A 23,580-nucleotide genomic window follows, 5' to 3' on the forward strand; every position below is an offset into this window, starting at 1 on the left:
TCTTAGAATAAAATAAATACTTTAAAGATCTTGAAATACTGAGTGCTCCCTCCTCTCAGAGATCAGCATGAGCCCACTTCTTTCTTCTGTATTACAGTAACAATTTTATGCTTCACATGAGTGGGGAGGGAGGGAGTCACCACCAGTGTTTATGGCTTCTTGAACAACATCACTGGTAGCTAGTTGTAATATTGCACTCTGTAAATCTTTCCTAAAAACACTGGGCTTCAGTTTTTGCTGTTTAATTCTATATACAAGATTGAGTATTAGCTTACAGAGCAATGCATCAAAGGAGAAAGGCAGATCTAGTAATAGGCACCCACTCAATTCAAGTATGTCAGCACTGTTCTCAGAGCAGCCTGGTTCCATGTGGGATACAGTTCAAATGTCAGAAATAGGAAAAAAAGTCCCTACAACTACATACAGCAGAAGTCATGTCTCTGACCATTTGTAGAAGAAAACTGTACATAAAACCAGTCTCCCTAGCACTGCACAATGCAAGAGAGTTAATGCTAAAACTATCATTTTCCATCAGTCACAACCCTCATCATACAACTGCATAAGTATACAACATCTTTTGAGCCATTCTTATATTTCCACTGCTCTGATAAATAAGTGACAAGTTAAAGGCAGTATCTCTTCGCAAGTCTGTCTGATCAGTTTCTATACCCTGTAAGAATAATGGTTAAAAAAGTTATCTCTCTGCAAAGATAGTACAAAACTGAAACATGAGTAGATTTAATTGGAATCAAGTAATCTATTTATAGTTTACATAGGCTTTGAGTTGCATAGAAACAAAAAAGTAGTATTCCTTGTGCCCTCCCTCTGTAATGAGTTTCCACCTTTTGTTAGTCACCAAAAATTATATAATTACATACCCAAAACAGTAGCTGTAAATTAGGTAGCCAACTCATAAAACAGGAAAGTAACATCTTAATGTGTGTTTGTATGCGATGTATGTTTCTATAGTCAGAATGTGACTACTGCATATCTTTTACATGGTAAAAAGATTGCTGCGCTGAACTCCCCATCACGTGTTAATGACTAACTGCCATTTTCTTACTTTACCAACTCTTCCAATTTTCTAAATACTTTTGTAATTTTTCTACCAATCCATGCCAAAAATAAGCAAAAATTTGCTCTCAAACCAGACTTTTATGTGTATTACATAGCAATTAGGATCATCTGATACAGATTTCTTAGAGAAAAACCATGGCACAGACACATTTAGTCAAGTTCTTAATCTACTATTGGCTCATAATGCTCCAGCATGCAGCTTTATAGCATTTTAAAAACAGCCAGTTATAGTTTATGGCATGTAGTCTATACTAAATATTATTAATTTTACTATTATTAATATATAGTATTATATATTAAATTCACATATTTATTCAGGTGAAGTTGTTTAGCAACCTTTTTTTGTTTCTATTTCGACCATATATTAAATCCTTCAAAATATATAATCCTTTGAAATTCCCACATGCATAAATGAAGATAGGTGACAATCAGATTCGGGCTTTTAATCACAGAGAATTTCTGTGTCAGTTAGAGGAAATCTAAACTACATAGATTTTATGTACTCATTTTATCTATCGTTGAAAAATCACTAACACTGACCTGACTTTATTCTCTGTACATAACTTATAAAGAAACAGTACCTCTACGATGAGAGGAGGAAGTTCAAGTACTTTCTGGTAATAGTGGATTGCCAGGTGCAGTAATCCCAGCTGGTGAAGGCCACGGCCAAGGTTATAGAAAGATTCTTGACATGGTCCCCGCAGGTCCAAATACCGGTGAAGGAAGGAGAATCCCTGTACACACATCATGCACATTGTGAGTGTTCCCCCTCTGAAAAGATGACAGTAAAATACACTGGCAAAAAGGTGTCAATCTTTTTTTTTTTTTTTTTTTTTAAACTTTTGGTCCTTGCTTCCCCACAAAACACACGCAAGTTAAAGGCAGAAAAAACAAGCAGTCATTCAGCTGCCATGCCACATTTGATTTTTGAGACCATGAAAAACCTGCTCTGGCAGTCTCATGCCACTGATGACAATAGATAGACAGACAGACATGTGTGTGCATGTGCGTGCACGTATACACACACACACACACATAAGCCTAGCTTGTGTTCAGAAGAGCTGCCCATTTTAATAAAGAACATACAGCCAACGGAAAAGCTAGAGCAAGATTTTATTAAAAAAAAAAAAAAAAACCTTAATCATTCCCCCCTTAAAAAACAACAAAAACCCCTTCATTCCCTTTCTTCACTCTTTGCCTTGGATAACAGCAAAAAAATGGTTTAATTCTACAATTTCTTGCCGAACTTCATGAAGAATACTTCGAAATATCATTTCTGGAATGTAAGTTCGTTCCTTCCTTGATCTTGTGCTCCATATAAAAATTTACTCCAACACCAGTTATCAAGAGATGTTACTAGCAGATCATTTTATAAAGTGGCCAAGAATAAAATCATTAAATAAAAGCACAAAAAAATTCATAAATCCTAAGTAACAGGCAAGAGTCTATCTCACTTCTTTAAGCCAGCAGATGTTTCACTGMTAAGTCCTCAGTAGAATTTGAAAGAGAGCTCGAACCCAGCAATTCCAGTGCTATACTTGTAACAAATTTAAAGGGAAGCATCCTGCAAGTGTTGTTTTGCTTTTATTTTAAATTAAAATATATGGTCATATATTTAAAATATATGACTAGCAGAATCCCGAGCATACAGTCTCCTTGCCAATATTAGTTGGAGTACCTGCTCCTCCTATGCAGCACCCTGCAACGTGCACAACACAAGCAGAAGGCCACAGGGACCAGGCCTCTATTCCAGCAGGTGTAAGACAGGGCAATGCTTAAAAATAACAGGTCCAGGCACCAGTGGAACAAACTGGTCTCACTTACACATTGACATGCTGTAAAGCAAGACACGTTTTGTTTCTCATCTGCAGGATGCCACTGCCTACCAGCTTGGGGCGTTATGGACTATTCATTATTCAGCGTTTGCATGATGACATAAAGGTGAATGGCTTTAAACCAGAGCTACCTCCTGAACAGAACAATGGGCGAAAAAAGGGGCATACGGTGTTATTTTAGATTAAAATTCAGCATTTTATTTTACATTCAAGGAGCCCTGCAAGAAACTTAAGAGATTAAGGCAGAAGAGACTAATTCAGAAGGGAAAATTGAGAACACTTTTCCCCCCTCTCCTGCGCAGTAATTTACATTTCATTTTGCTATCTGTTTGGAATGTGCCAATTCTGTTGTAAATAGAGGCCTTTCCTTCCAGAGGCAATGTTGATAATTGGAGAAGATGATAGCCCCTTCAACATGAGGGATTAGTTCAGGCACAGACAGCTAATCATCATAACTTAGGTCACCAGTACGTCATTGTGGCTGAACTATCAAGCAACCAGAACAGGAGCAGGAGAGGATACAAAAATACCTAGTGTAGTGAACAAGAAATGAGAAGAGAGAAGGCAAGGAACCATATTACCAGAGGGTGACATAAATAGGACATTTTTCAAGTACATTATAAAAGGAGAACATAGCAGCCCAGATAAGAAAGGCAGACTTATTAGAGAAAGAAGTGGCTAGAAATATTAAAATTAGGCCAAATCTTGCAACCTCAAAATGCTTTAAAGTTGTATACTGACATAATTCTTCTTGTTTTAGAGTAGCTGAGGACCTACAGCTCTTCTGTCAAAAATCAGTGAAAGCTCCAATTTTTCAGCAACTTCAGAAATCATGAGAGCTCAGGATCCCTACCATATTCTGCCAACTGGGAGCTCAGTGGCCACCGGAATTAAAACAAATTTCAAGTTAATTAAAAATACTGATGGAGAGTAGAGGAAATGACTTCAAAAATCCTGTTGAGGAATGATAAGCCTGTGGTTTATTGCTGGAACTGGCGGATTTACAAGGAAAAAAAAAAAAAAAAGGAGGGTGGAGAGAGAATATAAGAAAGCTGAAAACTGAGGGTAGCTTGAACCRGAGTTTACAAAATCTTTACAGTGAGAACTATACAGAGGCACCCAAAAAAGGGGAAAGAGAACAGGAAGACAGAAAAAAAATGCCTTTGAAATCTGAAGTTTACTTAAACTATGCTGTTTGAGAGATATGGCCACTCAGGACACGTGGCATAGTTTCTACCCTACAACACTTTCTAGAAAGGAAATAGCAAGTATAACACAGCATTTGGGGGGGGGGGGAAGGGGAGGAAAATCCAGGATACAGCCATCAAGACTGGAATTACTAATATTTTCACAAACAGCTAGTAGCTGCTAATGTGTCATTCTACAAACACAGCAGAACAAGCTACTTTCAGTATAAAGGAGAGGAGATCCTGATGCATATAAATACTGTTCACAATTACACTCATTTGTATTCATGTTCCTTCAGTTCCCTCTTTTGAAATGCCATATTAATTACTACAAGTTATTTAAACCATTTAAGAATGTTGTAGCCATAACTGTCTATGCAAGATATGAATCTCAAAAGTCAGGACACACTATAGGTAAAAATAGCCACATTAACTTACCTGTACTAGAAGAGCATGTCTTTTCAACACATACTTCTGAGAAGCCATGTGGATGAAAGTTAAGCCAATGCAAAGACTGTACAGGGGTTCATCTGGGTTTGCACGGAAGGCTTGCACATACTGTCCTAAAAGCAAATAGTTGAATCAGGATGTTTGTTTTGAAAAGCAATCCCTGAGAATTTGGGGGGGGACCCCAATTACTCAAATTGGAAGTGTGAAGTAAGAAAAGAAAGAGTTTAATATAACTACATCAAAATACATGGGGAAAAACATTAGTGAAAAAGGATTTTATATTTTCAGCACTCCCTGGATTCTGAAGCAAGAGTACAAGCTGTGATATAAGAATGTAAGCAGAAAAGAATTGGACACAGAAGGGAAAAAGTCCTTGCTGGGATTTACATCCTAGAGCTGTTGAGAATTACTGCTGCGTACAAACATATCTGTTTTGAAAGTCCAGTTTCATTATTTTGATTGAATTATCACTGTTTACACCAGCCGCATACAGTTAGTTTTCTCTGCCCTAGCTAAAATAATTATGCAGTACTTAACCATAAACCCTTTGTTGATAAAAAAATCAGTATTACTTAAAAGCAAGAAAAGGGAAGTGGTATAGCAAAAGATACCCTCACTATGTAGAATCTAGGACAATATGACCCTTGGTCCATGACTAAAGCTTTTATATAGTACAGCAATAAGTAGTAGCTGCTACTAGACTGCTATGGAACATGCATATGTAGACACATTTTTTGGTTTTGTTTTTTAATTAAGAGCTCCCCAAACTAATCACTAACTCAAGAAGCAGACTGCATATCAGCTAGTTATTGCTTCTTTTCAGTGATTATTCATTTGGAGACAAAACAGTAAAAGGAGCTAAGCTCTTCAGTATGATCTTCATGGGGCTCTGAACCTCCCAAAATTACAGAGTATTATTTGAATCATGATCCCTGCTTCTGAATAAGCACATCCAGGTTGCTTGAAGAGAAAACATCTTATTGGCTTTTTATTAAAAAAAATTAGTAGAATTAGTTCTAGCAGCACACGCATTTGTATAGTCTTGACATTACAAAATGAGCCTTTTTCATTAAAATGTCAAGTGATCAGTCATGATCAGCCATCAGACTGAGGATAACAGGATTCCCCTTGAAGTCAATAACAAATTCTCACTTTAGAACCAAGCAGTCACCCCTGATTTCCAAGAGGGACAAGCCATTTGGGGGTCCAGGTTTAGAGCCTGTAACAGAATACTGCCAGGTCAAGAGAACTCAGCTCTCCAAAATTAGGCCCCCTTTAAACACCATCCAGCCCAGCCCCTGAGGATGGCAGTACTCAAGATAACCACTGTGCGTGAAACTAAGCCTGTCTTCTACAGTTCCCATGGTTCACAGATGGCGTGGAAGGCAACAGTGCAGATCCCCTGCAGCACAACTGTCCCCAGCACATAGCGGTTGTGGCAGCAGGAGGGCTGGACTTTAAAAAGCAGGAGGTTTATTTCAAAGGTCTGCTTAAAGTATCCAACTGACTGTATTTGCTGTTAAAGAACAAAAAGGAAAGAAACAGATCAACTTAATTACCAATAGCCTTCAATTATCTTTAAAAGTTGGTTAGAAAATTTAAACTACAAGAAAGGTGTGTTAAAGTTGGAATATGTCTGCCTCATTTGTATTAGCAAAACTATCTAGCAGTGCTTTGATTTGGGTACTAAGTAATTAAAGCACTAAATTAACACTATGAAGCTGCCTACCATTTTCTGACATATGAAAAAAGATATTTTATTAAAACTGTTTTTTCTCTAGGGGGGGGGAAAAAATCACTAAGGATAATTAAGAACATGAGAAAGTTGACGTGAAAGGAATACAGAAACACTACCAGACTTAGCATTCTCTAATGACATTACCAAGAGCATGCTTGAAACTGCCAGATACAAAGGCATTATGCCCATTTAGGACACAGAGTGCATGATTATCAGGATTTTTCAGCATTAATCGGAGACAAAAGCGATGGTGACGGACATCCTGAGACTGCATAGTGACTTGATTGAAGATGTTCCAGAGCTGCGGTTTATTGACATTTTCCATTACCATTATTCTACAGAATGGAAAACATACAAGAAATGAGTAAACACTACATAGTAAACGTTACATCTGCGATAGAACTTCAGTCTGGAGAAACTTAGAAGAGACATTCGAAGTGCCAACGGCAGATTCGTGACTGAGGCAAAGTTTAGAGAGAAAGACAGAACAAATAGTTCTGGCCAAATGAAACAACCCACTGCATTACACATTTTTGGGGAATCAGAGGCTACCACAAAATCCTTTCAGTTTCAATAGGTTTATTTGCTTTAGGGAAACCTGGAAAGCATTAGTCTGGTTCTTTTAGAAATATTTTCAGCAGCTGAACTACAGCCTCAGTGGAAGTAATTACAGAACAAATTGTTCTACTTTCTCAACTCCCCACCTGATATAATTGTAAGCTTTTCTGAAGTTCTTGTCCAGAATTGCAGCAGAGAGCCCGAAGTATTCCAGCTCCTTGCGTTTTTGCCTATCGTCATAAAATGAATAATATTCCAGTGAGGAATCCACAAGTAGCTCTGCCTCCTTGTACCGGGAGAGGTCACACAAGGAATATATAGCCTTCAGGAGGAGGTTCCACCAGTCATCTTTTGTCAGAACACTTGTGAGAACAGCAAAAATTGCTGAAAATAAAGTCAGTAAATTGAGAAAATTAAAAACAAAGCAGCTAAACTCTTGGAAAAAAAAAAACAAAACAGGTGCATATGTCAAGCTGATCTCTTCAAAAATATATGAGCATTAACAGGTAAGATAAAGTTTTTTTGTTTGTTTTTAAAAGAACAGTTTAAGTGCAGTTTGTAAAATTCCAGAAAAAAAAAAAAAACAATCAGAACTTGGGAAGAAGTGGCAAGAAATGCACACAGTTCAAGTTGTAAACATACTACAAATACTCCTACTACACCAAATGATGCTTAAGAATTGCAACCTGGTCCAAACAAATTTGGACCAAAGTCACAACACTTAAAACATGTATTTCTACTATTCCATAGAGTTGCATATATAATGTTTGCTCTGAGGGGAATATTGGACCAAATGATCTCCAAAGGTCCTTTTCAGCTTAAGTTTTTCTGTAATTTTAATTTTTTTTTCCCTGAATGGGGAAATTTCCCTTAGGTTATATTTTCTCAATTTTTGCTGCCTTCCTTGCCCTGTAAATAAAGCAACGTTAACATGAACTGCATAGATTTAGTATGCAAAATAGCAATGTTTGTGTTTTGTTTTTCAGAACTAAGGAGTTAAACTTGTTGCTTTGTTTTTAATAAACATTTGTTACCTTTGGCATCACAATTTGCTGTCTCTTGGTCGTCATTGTCAGAAATTTTATCCCTTGACACCTTAATAAGATAGAGGTGTCTCTCTCCAGATTTGGAGCTAGATATCAAACACACCTGAGCTCTGCTCATTGCTACCTAGAAACAAATTTAAGGGCAGCATTTCAGATTACACAAATACATCCTAGAACATAGACAGCTTCACAGCCAATCCATCTGGCTCATGTTGCATTCCAAAACAGTCTGCAACTTGGAAATACACCAAGGCAAAAACAGGAGAGACAATATTCCCACAAGGGTATTATCTCTCCATTGCTTCATGCTCCAGTGCAAACTGGGCTATGCTAAAGGAAGATATAAACTCTCTAAAAAAACTTAAAGACTTCCTGGGATTGGAACTTCCTTGTCAAATCAAGAGTATGTGCATATACACATAACAAGAATGATGCCTTCATGCCCATATTAGTTTTAGAAATATGTGGATAGTCAGCTACCCAAACAGTGTAACAGAGGCCATCTTCACCTGTAACCAGATGGATACACTGGAGATCTAAATAGTCCCCTTCCCACAAAAAGGGCACAAACCAATTAACACAAAACCACCAGCACCACTGTATTTACTGTCTGAAGAAGCTAATGCTTCTTTGCTTGTCTTATAACAAGAAAAGGTAAAACTAGCAACTTTAAATAAAATTAATTTAAAAGAGATTTGTTGAAATACGTTATTTACAGAAAAATAAGTTTTAAGAAAGCACTACGCTGACTACTAAAAACGTAGAGAAGCAGCTTAGTATTCTGCATTAAGAAACAGGAAAAAAGGAGTTGAAATGGCTATATTAAAAATTATACTCAAAAATAATGCTCCGTTTTGAACACCACAGGCATATATATCAATATTACAGGCCCCTAGAATTAATAAGGTCACTGCAGGTTTATTATCTAATAAAATTATGAAAACATTTATATATTGAAAGCACTAGTTTTCTTGACAAGTTTGTTTTTTATCTTAAACCAACTCATAGCTGTCCAGTATGTTAAAGCGTAGCTGTAAAGATTAACTTACCTTCAACAGCATTGCCAGCATCGTAAGTAAAGTATCTACGTAACCATACATTTTACCTTGGGAATACAACAGTGTTGAACGGTGGAGCAGTAACTTTAATTCCTAGGCAATATTAAACATGGTTATTTAACCACTGGCACAAAAAGCAAACTTATAAAACAAACACAATTTTAACTCAATACAGTACAAATAAGGCTGTAAAAATTTCTTGGAAGTTGTAACAATCTTAGCAGCAGCATATGAGATTGTCACAAACTTCCCTGCAGTAGTTATTGTTTTATACTCTTGAATTTCAGAGAGCCCCTGCATAGCTCTTACCTACAGTGAAGGCGCTTCTAGGAAGTGGATAACGGAGCCTCTCCTATGCTATCAATCAGTAGAAGCCAAACCATGTAGCTGGTATGTAGCAATTATTGATCAACATGATGTAAAGTGACTGGTGTCAAGACCAGTTCCCAGTAGCCAAGAGGCTGCACATCACACAAAGTAATCAGGTGGGAAGCAGAAATACCGCCAGAACGGTCAGAGAGAAAGAGCCTTGAGGAACCATCTCTGGCACTCGGAAACGAATCCTTCACTCTGCTCCTACGGCTCACCAAGCTATAGTCTCAGTCTCTGGTCCTATACGGTTGGCATCTTTTACCACCATCGTAGTTTAGCGGAACAATATATCCTAATTTGAAGCGCAGAACATCTTACCCACCTGCTGGGCCGCATTAGCATCCTGAGCCAGCGTATCTGGATCATACATTGGTTCTAGAGCCTCCAGAGCTTTTTCAGGCCGACCCAGCTGCTGCTGAAGTGTTGAAAGTGAGATTCTTGCATCCAAATGCAATGGAGCAAGATCAACAACTTTGGCATAGCTCTCTGCAGCACGCTCCATGTGTCCCAAAGCCTTCAAGCACTCTAGAAATACCATGCACAGCACAATATGCTTAAACAGCAGAAATAGGAGATTAGAAAGTTAGCAAAATAGTCCGCATCATAAATGTTTCAGATGGTCTTCTAGTAAAAGCCACCCAAAACATGTATTAACAAATTCATAGTATTCAGAAATATGCACTGATGCTATAGTGTTGCTTAAACAAAGCAGTATCAGTTGACACAGAATGGAATGCAGAATAAGTGCTGTTCACTTAAATGAAAATCAAGTATTTTTTAGTTGAAGTAAGTTTCAGTCTACATGAACGACAACAAAACCCTCCAAGACAGGGTTGTCATATCACACTCCCAAGTGTAGTCCGACAAATACTAATTCTCATTTGACATTTGCATTGAACATTTCAGTGATCTTAACTAACGGGAGCTGGGAATGCTCAGCACTGTGTTATCATCTCTCAGGCCACGCGTTCAGCGGTCCTGCTCCTTCTCACCCGCGTGCCGAAGCCAGACAACAGCCAAGTTGTATCGTTCAGAACAGACAAGGGCACTCAGGAGAGGCAGCGCTGAGTTGTATTCTCCAACATCCAGAAATGCCTCTGCAACATCCAGATACAAGTCGCCCATCTCTTCTGGATTTTGTTCCACCAGAGTGGTCAGAAGAGGCTTTAAAAAAAAAAAAAAAAAAAAAAAGGCCATGCACACACAGTTACAGAACTAACATTTCTTTAAGATCTGATTATTGGAAGTTACAATTTTTATTCTATTTGCATTCTGAACTACACATCCTTTATCTAAAATGTTAGTTTAAAAGTGAAAAATAGAGATTGGAGTTTMAAAATTCCTGAAAAAGCTATGTTAGTCATATTTCGCATCCTTTTCACATGCAGGGGGTGAAAGTGCCCATCAGTGATGAGTGCAAGAAATAATTTTTGTAAATAGCAGTTTTTAGAGTTAGCAACTTTAGGGCTTAAAAGCAAAGAAAATGTGTTCTTCAGCGTTCAAGAAGAAGAATAGATATATGCAGTGTGGTCCGGGGCCTGTCGCAGCACATAGGCTGTGATTTACTGTCCTAATACTTCCACTGGAGGAGTAATTTATCTAGCTGATTAGTTAATATTTATAAGGATTAGTATTTCTACCACTGGAAACTCCACAGCTAATCTCACTCCATCATGACTGTGAAATGTATGCTAACAAAAGAGGTTCACTATGTCTCCGTTTGGGAGAGGGGAGGAAGCAAGAACTTCCCCAGCCCTCTCAAAGACCTCAGTCAGACCTTCAGTCACCTGAAGATAGGAAAAACGATTTGCTTGTTAATTAGAACTTCCCTCAATTTCTGTGTTGGTATCTACTTACATTGAGTGGCTCTAGGATGTTCAAGTGAACCAAACACACCATCAGCTTGACCGTAATGTCTATTGGAACCCCCTCAGGTATGCAGCAGCTAACTTTCTCCACAGCTGTGAGGAAAAAAAAAAAAATTCTTCCTGAACCCACAGACTTTAACAAGGACTTCATGGAGCTCCACATCCTCTCCAGGCTATATTGGCTCCATAGAAGTTATCCCATTCTCATCAACTCCTGCAAATGTTGGTGTAGGCACTCCCTCTCCCCTTCTGTTGCTTCAACTATCAGGGAAGAAGTAACTTCCTACTTTCTGTGACCCCAATCATCTCACCCAAAATATCGAGCACTGTCAGTTTGCATTGCTTTCAACTGCAGGATCCTGTAGGATGTGCTCAGAGCCCTCCTCCTCTGTCATAAGAGGTGCTTGTTTCACAAAGCTTTCCTTTAGCAATTCATGCACCTATACCCTCTTCTCCTTACTTTCTCAAGGAAATATCCTGTAATAAGCTATTTGTCCTCATTAAACTAAGTCCTATATATCAGGGATCTGGCTCTATACATTGTGAAGTACGTATAACTACAGAATATAACATCTCACCTGACTGTATTCCTTCTAGGTGTTAACACAACCATGCTACATGAGACAAAGTGGCTACCCAAGACAATGTTACCAAATTAAAGGTCACACAACAAAACTTCATCATCATATTTCCTGCATATTCAGTCACCAAACCTCCATAAGTACCCTGTTAAAGTTTTGCTCCACCTTGATTCTTCCCCCAGATATTCACAGGTTTTTCAGGTTATAACAATTATCCTTTGATTTCTAACATAAAGCTTCACTATTACCTTCCAAATTGACATCCAATTATTGCAGATCACGATACGCAAATTAATTTCTCATTCTCTGAACGTCTTAATGCCAAGCAGATAGTAACTATTCAACTGCTGATAAGTTTTTACAAATCATTAGAAAAATGAAAAATTTTTATTGCAGAGTGGTTAAGTCCTTGGAGGATGCTTTTGACTTCAGTGGTGGCCAAGGTTAGAAGTAGTAAGTTCCGAGTAAGGCACACAGCGCACAAGGAACCTTTTCTGGATCAATCCCCATTTCTCTGCTCTTAGAAAATGTTCTTGATTTTTATGTGATTGCAACCTACCTCCTGAGTATATGGTCCATTCACAGACTTATATCAAATTCTAAAATTAGATTGCTTACCTGTAGCATTGGATTCAGTAGCTGGACGATCTTGACAGTCAACTACTGCCTCCTGGTTTTCCTGAGCTTCAGTCACTGCTTCTGTATCTTTTTTAAACAGAAACAGGTTATTCTCAGTAACACAAGCTAAGCAAAGAGTTATTTGATTTTGAATCCATAACCTGATTAGCAGCCTGCAGTTGTAAAAAACTGAAAAGTGGACATTCTTTTGAAGGACAGCAGAACAGGAAGCACTTAAAATTATAAAGCAGTGTCGAGTAGGGGGAAAATAAGCTTCTGGGTTACAAAAAGCTTGTCTTAATAAATGACATACCCCAGGTAATTTGTTACACTGTGTGCTTTAATTCCTAAATTCATAATAGTTTTACTCCTTATAAATAATCTCCTAAAAGTCTCTATCAGGTCAGCTTTTTACACCATGTCCACTGTCCATTTATAGTTCATCTGCTCCATTAAAGCAAAGAGTCAACAGAATTGTCTTATACCTACATGGGGTTTGGACTTGAAACTGGCTGAAACAACTGACTGGTTTAATCATAGAACAGACTGCCTCTGTAAGAAGTTGACATTCTGTGATCATTCTATACCCCAAATAGAAACACTTTCAGACCTGATCAATGACTTTCATGAAGCAAATTTCTCTAAGAAAGCCTATTTTGTGCAAGTCAAACACAGGCTAATATCCCTAGACTTGCATACATAACATTTAAATTTGTAGTAACAGAAGTAGAACTTATGAAAAATATCAGTCTCAGGTCAAAGGTTGATATTCTTGACTATAGATGCCACTAAGCTTATAGGATTTTTTTTTTTTCAAAAGCTATTTAGCTGGAAGAAATAACTGGCCTGATGTGAACACTCAGTGGAATGTTTAGAACTTTAAAAGGCCTCCAGTTGTCTAGAGAGCAGTCCTTGTCCCTAATGAGTCACCAGGACTAATTGGACATCAGATAATATCTTATAGAAAGCTGATGTCATGCCACGTAATTCATTAAAACACTGAAGAGTTTCAAAACAGAGAAGCTTGTCAACATGCATCAAAACACTCAAGAGTCTAAAAAGTAAAGGAAGGACTATTACATATTATATGAACAGCAAGGTCCTACTAGCCACTTGTTAACTATTTACCTTTTTTCTTGTCAGTAGGACCTTTTTCTGATACTTTCTTTTCAAGTACAATTCCTGCAAAATCTGTGATAACCTTAAAAGGGGAGAGAGAGAGAGAAAAAAAAAAAAACAACACACACAMAGAAGAGTAACTTAGATCATTTTGAAAATTTAAAAGGATATATGGGGGAACCAGCTCATATGGCAGTTGTTTTGGACAGGGTTTCAGAAAAGACATTAGAAAAAAAAAAAGCTGCGTTTGTTTCCCATGGGGTTAGCTGACAACATTACCCGGGAGTCTGACCACCTCATGTCTTTGTCCACTTTTTGGGACTACTTAGATGATCAAACAAGCATCGCTTTAGCTTATACAACAGTTATTTTCATCATAATTGGAGAAAGTATTTAACCTTTTTAGCTTCTTAGAATGCCTTTTAGTAGGGGGAAAAGGCAAGCAAAGCACCAGTAAACAGTTATGTTCTCCACAGATCTTTCCAAAGTGCTCCAAGTACTCCAGTAAATTTCTTAGGCAAATACAGTTTTGCAAGGAAGCTGTATGGTCTGTCTACAGTCAGATATTTTATAGCAGCCTTAGTCATACACCATGACCTCATTAAAACCGGTACTATTCAATAGAGCAATTAATACAAAATAAAATTAAATAAAAAAATAATAAAAATCAAAGAGACGACTCAAAAAGCATTTGCCCGTGGAGGGGGAGGAAGAATGCACCACTGTAAAGGACTGTTGGTCTAAGACTCAATGCTGTCTGGTATTTTTGTCCATGAATTAGAAAGTAAGTATTTAAATCATTGCTATTGCCAAAGCAGAGTGATAAATAAACACTCAGAGTAAGTGACACTCAGAAGAATAAACCAAATGACTGAAATAAAGTAATTACCAGCTCTGTTTACCAGCTCAAATAGAGACTCAACTATCCAGGAGCAAGAAACCCCATCACAGGAACAGAACTGAGGAGAATCACCAAGAAGAAATGGTGGGGACAGTTTTACCTCCAAGTACAGCATTGGTAAACCTAGTACCTGAGTACTGTGCACATAGAATTGGCTGTTTGGTTTTTAAAAAGGAACAGGTGCAGAGAAGAGTTATAGGAATTGTTTGCAGGCTAAAGTTGCTTTACACTGACAGAACCAGATCTAAAAGAAATCTTAAAAAGAGAGGAGGAAAAAAAAAAAAAAAGTACCTTAATAACAGCAAATAAGAACCTTCACAAAGAGAAAGTCCCAGCTATTAGTGTCTCTTTAATCTATCTGGGAAAGTTATAATAATGGTCAGATGCTGAATACATTTCTCTCAAAGCTAGACCAAATCAACTGGGAAACTTGCCTCAAAAGTGAGGGCAACTAACCACTAGAAGAAACTGGGAACAGACAAGCAATCTTCTCTAATTCCTGATATCTTAGATTCAGGATATACTGTCTTTTTGGAAGGGGTGCTTGATGTTTAAAGCCTAAATTATTAGTCTTAATAAAAGTATGCCAGGTAAAGCATAAGGATCTAGTTTTGAACCACTAGACCGTTCAGTCTCATTCTTTTAACATTCACCTCGGAAAATGCCCTTTGCTGGTGGTACAACAGACACACAGACCCAACTTGTAGGTCTCCTCGGGCTACTTAGATCATGGCAATGGTTGAGGAGGAGAGAAAGGACCCCAAAACTTTCCACCTAGCACAGCACACATCCCCAGTCTATTAAATCAAGCTTTTAATTTCAATGCTAATTACTACAAAACTAGTAGAAGGTATTCTGTATCCAATCAGCTCTGTTGCTATAGAAACACAACTATTTAAGCACTACAGGAATATAAAATGCTCATCTCGATGGGCAAAGAGGTGCTGAACACTATACCCAAATGCAGTTAGTTCTCATACCGCCAGTGCTTTGTCATACTGTTTGGAAGAAATATATAGTTCAGCTGCTATATTAACATCCTCCATGGATACGAGGCTCTGGTGTTTAGTAAAAGCTTCTTCTATAATCTCAATAGCAGAGGTAACATCATTGGCTTCATAATAACTCCTATAAAATATAGACAGGAGATACTTATTATTTGAAATAACTAATAATTCGTACTTTGAATGCTAGCAAAAGGATTTTCATATTCCTTTGCTTTTATTTTTCTTTGCTTATTAGAAAGTTTTTATTCAAGACAACAAATTACAGAGACAGCAAGAAAGAGGKTTTTTTTTCTAAACACAACTTGTGATAATTTTATACATTTCAAATTACCACCGTTATTTTTCCTCTTCATGTGGGCACATTACCAAGTTTTCATTACAATATCCACCATCTTCTCCACCCCAAGTTTCAACAGTGTATTGGATTAACCTGGTTTCAGAGAAACCTCTAATAACACTATTGTTAAAATACACTTTGCATTTTTTGCAGCATCTCACAAGCAAGAACATCAGTAGACTTAACAGCTGGCCTTGAAACAGCTTTCTACAAACTATGCACGAGATAGTAAAAACTACGATAAGAGTTACACGCTTTAAGCATAAGCCTCCTCTGTTTGAGGCAAGATTCTATGACTTGATCTGCTTTTACCAGAAGAAATGGGGAGGGGGTAGATTTGTATTTCCTCCATGAACAAATCACAATCTGAAATACAAACTGCCAAACAGAAAATTAAGTGGCTTAATTGCACTATTATACAAGCATGTTAAACACTTAGCTTTTCTACAAAGCAAGCAGAGATGGCTCTGCAAACAAGTGAAGAACAGATCTGTTGGCAAAAAGTTTCCAGGTCTTCAGTAACATTATACAGAAATAACGTATTACAGTCATATACAATTTTACATAATGGGTATTTCTTCAGTAATCAGTATTCACATTTTATTCTCTAAGAGAATACAAGACAATGCATCAATCCTGGATAATTCCCACAAGGTTTTGGAAGAGTTGCGATAGTTGGGGGCGCATGACTATGCATCTGTGTGGGTCACCCCCAGCAAAAAGGCTGCAGTCTTTGATTTCAGCTGCATATCTGGCCTGAATCAACTGCAAAGCTTATTAGCATCAGTTTTTGAGAAACTCTGGAAAACTGAATCATGCTATTCTTAAGTCCAACTTACTTTGCCATGTCTCTAGCCAACTGCATGAAGCGCTCTCCATCAGAGGGAGATAGGAGATTCAAGATACGCCTGTAGCCATCCATAGCCATCTTATGCTCCCCCAGCTGTTCATACAAGCTTGATCTCTCCCACAGATACCGCACATTGGTTGCATCATACTTCAGAGCTGTAACAACAAGGAAAAGCATATTAGCAGGTTAGTTTAGAACAAGGCAGCAATGGATTCTGTATCCACCTGCCTGACTACCCAACCACCAAAGCCCTAGCAAACATCAGTGTTTTTTCAGGAGACATAAGAGCTACCAGGAAAAAGCAGTATTTACATCCTGAAAGCAGCAACCCAGACTGTGTAACATACATATGCTACTGGTGAAATACATTCAACTAAGATGCTCTTCTTCCCCCAAAACATAAGATACATATAACTTGCTCACTGGCAGAATATTAATGGACATGTTATTACACCACAGCTTTTCATAAGGGAAGAACATTCTACATTAAAGATTCATTACTGAGATACCAAAATTTGGACAAGAGGTATTAAGATCTTGGCAAGCTGCAGCAAACTAAATTAGAAAACAAAACAGAAAAGGAAGTCATTGCCATTAATACATCAGCACCTAACATAGATTTTAAAGTATTAAAATAGTTGCTACGTTACCTTTTGTGTAGCAAAAAATAGCTTGTTTAATATTGTCCTGTTCTAGTGACATTTCTGCTAATCTAACCCACTCTTCAGTGTCACTAGGATTTAAGTGAGCTGCAATCAGTTCAAACTGTAATGACTTCTCCATATCGCCCTGGTCTTCATAGATCATGGCAAGAGTGGAAAATGGCTCATGAGCAAGAGGAGCTATTAAAAAATAAAAAGAATGATTAAGAATTATTATTTTAAAAACCAACTTGAAAGCAAATAACTTGCCTTTCATTAGAATTATATGAAACATCAACATTACTCTGTTAAAAATATTCTGTTAAAATTCAGAAGAAACTTCCAGTCACGCTTCCAGTTCCTTTTTATACGCAAATAAACAAGCTGACCGAACCTAAACACAGATATTTATAGCATTTTATCTACATTAGAGGTTAAGTTGATAGCCACTTATACCTTAGCTTAYAAGGACAATAGAAATAAACTGTGTGAAGCTAAGTAAGGGCCCAGGCCTTTGCAGAATTAGGGGGCCAGTTTCTTTTTTATACGCAAAACTAAAAAGGGAATGCACTGAGCATATTGTTAATTCCACCCTACATATATGATGACATTCCTTGTACTGAAGATTTTCATCATCAGTGAAGCCGCACCGAACTTCCCGATGTACAAGGCAATTTCACCTTATTCTTAAAACAAAATATTCTCAGCATTCTAAAATACCTTGTCGAATGATTTCCATGCACATTAGAATAGCCTCCTCACGCTCTCCTCGAGCAAACCTGATATTGGCTTCTCCCATTAGACCCCTCAAGGCACGAGGGAGTTTGCTGCGAGGTCTTTTCTCCTAAATGGAAAGGGGATAATATTTCTATTGATGTTTCAGTTGTGCTCAAATTCAGAAAGTATCACACTTGTTTTCTACATAGTCTATTAACAAATTATTTTAGTACTAGTGATATTAAAAGAACTGAAATATTTGCTAATTTTTTTTATAACTAACAGAGTAACACTGATATCTAGGATAAATAAAATCTAGACACTGAAAAACTCACTTTGTTATTTAAGCTACGTACTCCTAACATGAAAATTTTTCGAACAGTGATTTGCAGTRATTTTCTAAAAAACAAAGACACAGGATAACAACATAAGTGAAAATATCATACATGGAATTATTTTCAGGCAAGTTTCTCAGCAAGTAGCTAAAACCATGCAAACTGCCATTTATTTACGATGCTTCAGTACATACAAAGAAGTTTCACAAAAGTTCTGTAAGTTTAAATACTTGCTTTCATCATTTTCTTGGTCTCTCGATTAAGTACCATCTCCAACACAAAAACATCTCCAGCCGTGGGTTGCTCAGGAGTTTCTTCTTCTTCCTCCTCTTCCTCCTCTTCTTCTTCTTCTTCTTCCTCCTCATCCTCCTCCTCATTTTCCCCAAGCATGGATGCAAAGACACGATGGACTGATTTACTGACGCCATCTGAAGTTTCTCCTGGTTGAAAAAGAAGCAGAAAAGGTTTGTAATATAATCATGAGTACACACTATTTTATCAGGACAAGTGCAGAGAAAACGAGTTCTTCAGAATTAGTAGTCCATTTGAAACAGCTATTCTTTAAGAAAAAGGCCTGCAGAAATGCAGAAGAGTTTTCAACGATCTCTTTGGCTTTAAAACACTGTGCTGTTCATCACCAACGCTTAGTATCTCCCAGGCTCTAACATTTTTTGGATATTTGAAATGAGAGCATGGAGGGACACACTGAATGAAGCAACAGTTTATTCAACATTTTTCCCTCAACCCATACAAGAAGTGCATTAAGCAATTTTCAGCCACTGAACTGGCTGGCTGGAATAAAGTTTTTCAGCTGAAGAGGCTAAGTGAGCAGATAATTATACTGAATAATAAAGCAGCAACCAATTTTTAGAAGTAACCTAAAACAAGGTCTTGTAACCTTTCTATCCAAGACAAAAAGTACCTTTTAACTCCTGTAAATGACAAATCCAGATTATTAACATTTCTCCAGAAAAAAAATAACAATTTTTTTTAAATAAATGTTTAAGAATATGATGCTATCTGCCCAAATTAAATATGCTTGAAACATTAAAAATTTTAACAGTTTCAACATTCTTTTAATTGCAACTTTTCATTACTAACTTAACTGCCCACAAGTGTACTTTCATGCAAAAAGGACTAAAACTCATCATTTTTAAAAGGTAACACTTCATCTGCTAGACACCAAAGCATGGAGTGTTGAAAGGTTTCATTCAGGGGATTAGGCATCTGACAACATAAATTTGGGACTGAAAAACAGATCTGTCTATCAGGTACTGTTTGTGGCAGCATACGTCTGTACAAGAGGGTCTTGCTACCACATCAGAGTTTATGCGTTTGAAAGCCTTCAGAATATATTTGGTTGTTTTCATTCTGACTTAGGTATTAAGTATCTACAGGAAAAAGGAAAAAAAAAAAGAGTCTGGTTGTAATGATAACTCTTTAAATAACAATAAACCTTATCTATGCTTCCTTGGTTCTAAAGGCTGCTCTTGACATTTTTGTGTTCTTTGTAATTAGTTCAGAAATAACACTATTGCGCAACTGTATTAGGATATGGGGGGGGGTTCTTCTTAGATAAAGATTGTGTGCATGAAAAAAAATGTATAATGGAATGGCTGGAATACAGAGCAGAAGACAGCAGCTTGGAAGTATTTCAGAGACATAAGCAAAAAGGAGGGGTCAGTATGGAACCTCAGAGATCTAGCTCCAACAAGATTGCTAGTGTTCATTTTCTGTGTTTCTAGGATGAGGTCTGGCCATACTTTTGGAATGGAGGTACCAGTGAGACACATTTTATGTGAGGCAATTCAAGGGTTGGGTTTTTTTTTTGATATTTAAAAGAAAAGACACTGGAGAATGATGAGAACTTGCAGTAAAATTAGCAAGATGAGTCCAAGAACCAACACCAAGAGACCAAAGACCACATTTTGCTAATCTGCAGTATTGGCAATCTCATGAGAATATGCAGTGCGTGGAGTACAGCTTTTAAAAAGATGTTTGAAACAGGCTGTAGCGCTCTAAGTTCCAAGCTCAACTCCAGAATCTGAGGCATGGGATCAATAAGCCGTGGTACAAACTAAATAAACAAAGAAGTGCTTTTCCTACTGCTTCCTGCAAGTACAGAAAAGTAGTTATGGTTTTTTTGGCAAGGGATTTGATGGAGATATTGCCACCCCAGGAACTGCACAAAGAAAACCAGCCAGGGAGAGAAAGGAGAGAAATTACCCTAGACCCTCTAAACAGGTCAAAGGATAAGGTGGGGGGGGGGGGGACACATGGCAGCAGGCAGCTCATTATACATATTTTCTTTCACTTCAGATGACAGTAGAAAGATGACACTCCTACAGTAGAATCAAATATTCTGAAAAAAAAGGAAATCTCAGCCAAGACGACTAGCAAAGAGATGAAGAGGGGAAAAACAAAACAAAACACTGCTAGAAGACTTCCTGAGACAACTTAAAAACCTCAAAATGTGTTTGTAACTTTAGAGAGAGGCAAGAACAGAGAAAACATGATTAAGATGTCAGGAGGAGAACAGATGGAGAGTTTCCCAGAAAAAGATGACTGTGACTGTCTAAACCCAGCCCTTTAAAAGCACTGAACAAAATTAAAGCCTGGATATGAATCAAAATATTCTACAAAGATGKACGTTCTAATAACATGTTTTGATACCCATAAGTTCAAAGCAGCAGCCAGGTATTTATGCAAAGTCAGGTATCAAAGAGCAGGTGCTTTCAATGATCTTTTAAAAATGTTTTTCATTAAAATGATCATGTTAACATTTACCATCTGTTTCATCCTGACTTTGGGATTTCCCAGATCCTTTTCCAGATGAAGATGGAGCATCTATGTCTTCTGCATTTTCCTCAGCAGATGCATTCTCTCCATCCTATACACACCAACAATGTTAGTTATAAGCTTTGCAATATCACTTCTTCCCATTTCCCTGATCTTTACAATTGGCATTTAAACTACAGGTTTCCAGGTTTTGCACTGCTAGTGAAACAGATGGAAAAAACAACTGTATTTTTAAGTCAACATTATTTAAGACATTTATATTCTCAAAGTGAAGTGATTCAGAAGGTGACTATTCACGTTAATTTTGATTGAAGCAATGAGTCCATTGCTCATTTGACATTACAGTGAAATAAGATGACATTGTTGATTGTATCAGGAACAAACATGTCACAAATGCTTTTAGAAGTCTGCCTTTTTAAATACAAAGTGAAATATCAAAATAACACTTCTTAATGCAGTAATAAGGTTGCCCTGAGAAGTCCTTGTCCTTTCATGACAGCCAAGTTCTGCTGAACTCTCTTTGAAAGCTAAGAAACACAGACATTAAGTCTCATTCTGACAAGAAGAGGGCAAAGTTAACTACTACTCTCCCTTCAGTCAAGCATACAGAATTCCTCCTAGAATTGTAGTTTCATCAGCTTACTTTTAAACACAAAGCCACGTCTCCCTCTATTTACTCCTGCCAAGAAACCACAATGACTGCTAAAAGGAGTCAGACTGGATCTCTTCCTTTGATCATACACACAAGATGGTGGGAAAGCAGTAGTGGTATACACTAGATGACTTTAAACCAAAATCTGCTTCAGTTCATTCCTTCAGCCTAACCCAGAAGAATGTAACATGGGTGCCTGAAGGTAACTCCTACCAGGCAGCTCCAGGGAGGTAAGCTACGTCAGCATAAACTAAAATGCTGCATTCGCCACTTTTTAAAGGTTTGAATTCCCCTGAGTAACATGTTCTACCAGTACCTAATGACTTTTTAAAATTAAAGCTAGTTTCTTATTTTTTTTAACAAAAATTAATAATTATGTAGGCAGATGTAATTAAAAACTAAGCAGCATTTAACAAAAACCTAGGTAACTAAAAGCGAGTAAGCCATGCAATTCCTTAAGTGGTCTGCATCTTGCCAAATGCTTTGATGTAGGGGAAATGTTAAAAAAAAGCTGCAGTCTGACTCATCTGTAGTATATAACTGCTAACAGAAAAGACAGGATTCACTGACTTGTCCCCATCCTAAAGGGCTGACAGTTTCATCTGCAGTAGTTATAATCTGGAGCTTAAGGGAGGCAAAACTACTTCTCCCTCATGCTCTCCTGACCATCCCTCTGCTCTCCTCTCTGTCACCTTCCCCTCCCTTTTCTAGCACAGCACCGAGGATGTGGATACGCCAGGGCAGACAAGTCCTTTCCGTGTCACCTGCCAACTTTCCCGCAGAGCAGCTGCACTAGCTCGTTACCCCGCTCCGCTCCCAGCCGCGCCCGGCTGCACAGCGCCCCACGAGGTCCAGCCTGCGCCCCCTGCCCCCGGGCTGGGCCCCGGCGGACCTGGTCTCCCGCGAGCCGCAGGCCTGGAAGGGCGGCACAACCGGCACGAACGTGGCAGGCGAGAAGCCCAGTCAGCTCCGCACCGCAGAGCGGGCCCGACCCCCTGCCCCGCCGCGGCGAGGAGCCCAGAGCCCCCCGGGCCGGCGGCGGTGACCAACAGCCCTCCCCGGGGGCACCCCCGACCGGGCCCCCGCGCCCCCGCAGCGGGAGCGGCCCGAGGCCCGTGTCCCGCTGGGGCAGACGCACCTTCTCGTGGCTCTTGCGCTCCTCCCGCCGCCGCTCGAACTCCTCGAAGGAAATCTTGCCCTCCAGGTAATCGATGAGCTCCGGGCTGAAGCCCGACATCGCGCCGGCACGCCCCAGGCACAGCCACAGCAAGCGGAAGGGAACTTGTTCGATGAAGGACCCGAGTCCCTCCGGTAATCGCGCCCCGGCCCGCCCCGCGCCCTCACGCAGCAGTTCCGCGCTGCGCCGCGACTGAGCGGCGCCCGGTGGAACCGCTCCCCGGCGCCCTCCCCACGGCCGCCTCCTAATTCTCCCAGCCCCTTGCCCGGGGGGCCCGGGCTGACGCTCCTGCCCTGGGRTATAAAACACCAGTCCTTCAGCATCGGGCAGCCAAAATATTTTGGCTTGAACCGGAGGGTTTCTGGACACAGCGACTGCCCGGGGCCGGGGGCAGCCGCGAGCCACATCGCTAAATGCCCCTTCTCTCTTTGCTACCTGAGGGAGACAAATCGCGTAAGCTCCGCCTTTACTTGCGCTCAGACCCGCGGCCGAGCCTCGCCCTCGGGGCGGCGCCGGCCGTTGGGGGCGCGCGGGGCGGAGCGGCCGTTGGCGGAGGCACCGGCCGTTGGGGGCGCGCGGGGCGGAGCGGCCGTTGGCGGAGGCACCGGCCGTTGGGGGCGCGCGGGGCGGGGCGGCCGTTGGGCAGGGGAGCAGGAG

The 23,580-nt window shown here is 39.2% G+C and overlaps 1 protein-coding gene across 8 annotated transcripts; it reads right to left on the minus strand.

The window, feature by feature from the left end:
• Positions 1-232: 232 nt before the first annotated feature.
• GTF3C3 (general transcription factor IIIC subunit 3) lies at positions 233-23,044 on the minus strand. 8 transcript variants are annotated; one of them, XM_026081649.1, is made up of 19 exons: positions 22,885-23,040; positions 21,083-21,185; positions 18,530-18,735; positions 17,964-18,087; positions 17,253-17,444; positions 16,592-16,757; positions 15,389-15,536; positions 13,517-13,589; positions 12,389-12,475; positions 11,179-11,282; positions 10,314-10,485; positions 9,644-9,846; positions 8,941-9,042; positions 7,880-8,015; positions 6,992-7,229; positions 6,432-6,622; positions 4,538-4,662; positions 1,659-1,811; positions 233-670 (listed from the first exon to the last, which is right to left on the minus strand). In XM_026081649.1, exons 1-19 carry the CDS (start codon positions 22,981-22,983, stop codon positions 548-550), a joined length of 2,745 nt encoding a protein of 914 aa, XP_025937434.1. In that variant the 5' UTR covers positions 22,984-23,040; the 3' UTR covers positions 233-547. The 8 variants fall into 8 exon arrangements, 5 of the variants coding, with proteins under 5 accessions (XP_025937434.1, XP_025937436.1, XP_025937435.1 ...); XM_026081651.1 differs by lacking the exon at positions 21,083-21,185 and having other exon boundaries at positions 22,885-22,963; XM_026081650.1 differs by lacking the exon at positions 233-670 and having other exon boundaries at positions 1,665-1,848; positions 22,885-23,043.
• Between the last annotated feature and the right edge of the window lie 536 nt (positions 23,045-23,580).

This window comes from Apteryx rowi, unplaced genomic scaffold (assembly GCF_003343035.1).
Source record: "Apteryx rowi isolate R43461 unplaced genomic scaffold, aptRow1 scaffold_559, whole genome shotgun sequence".
NCBI classification, from domain to species: domain Eukaryota; kingdom Metazoa; phylum Chordata; class Aves; order Apterygiformes; family Apterygidae; genus Apteryx; species Apteryx rowi.

Excerpts from the sequence above, each read along its gene's own strand:
- GTF3C3 (XM_026081649.1), bottom strand. The coding sequence starts at position 22,983 with ATGTCGGGCTTCAGCCCGGAGCTCATCGATTACCTGGAGGGCAAGATT. Across the intron at positions 13,590-15,388 it reads AGTATGACAAAGCACTGGCG|GTTATCACAGATTTTGCAGG; the intron begins GTATGAGAACTA and ends TCCCCTTTTAAG. Across the intron at positions 1,812-4,537 it reads GACATGCTCTTCTAGTACAG|GGATTCTCCTTCCTTCACCG; the intron begins GTAAGTTAATGT and ends ATGTGTGTACAG.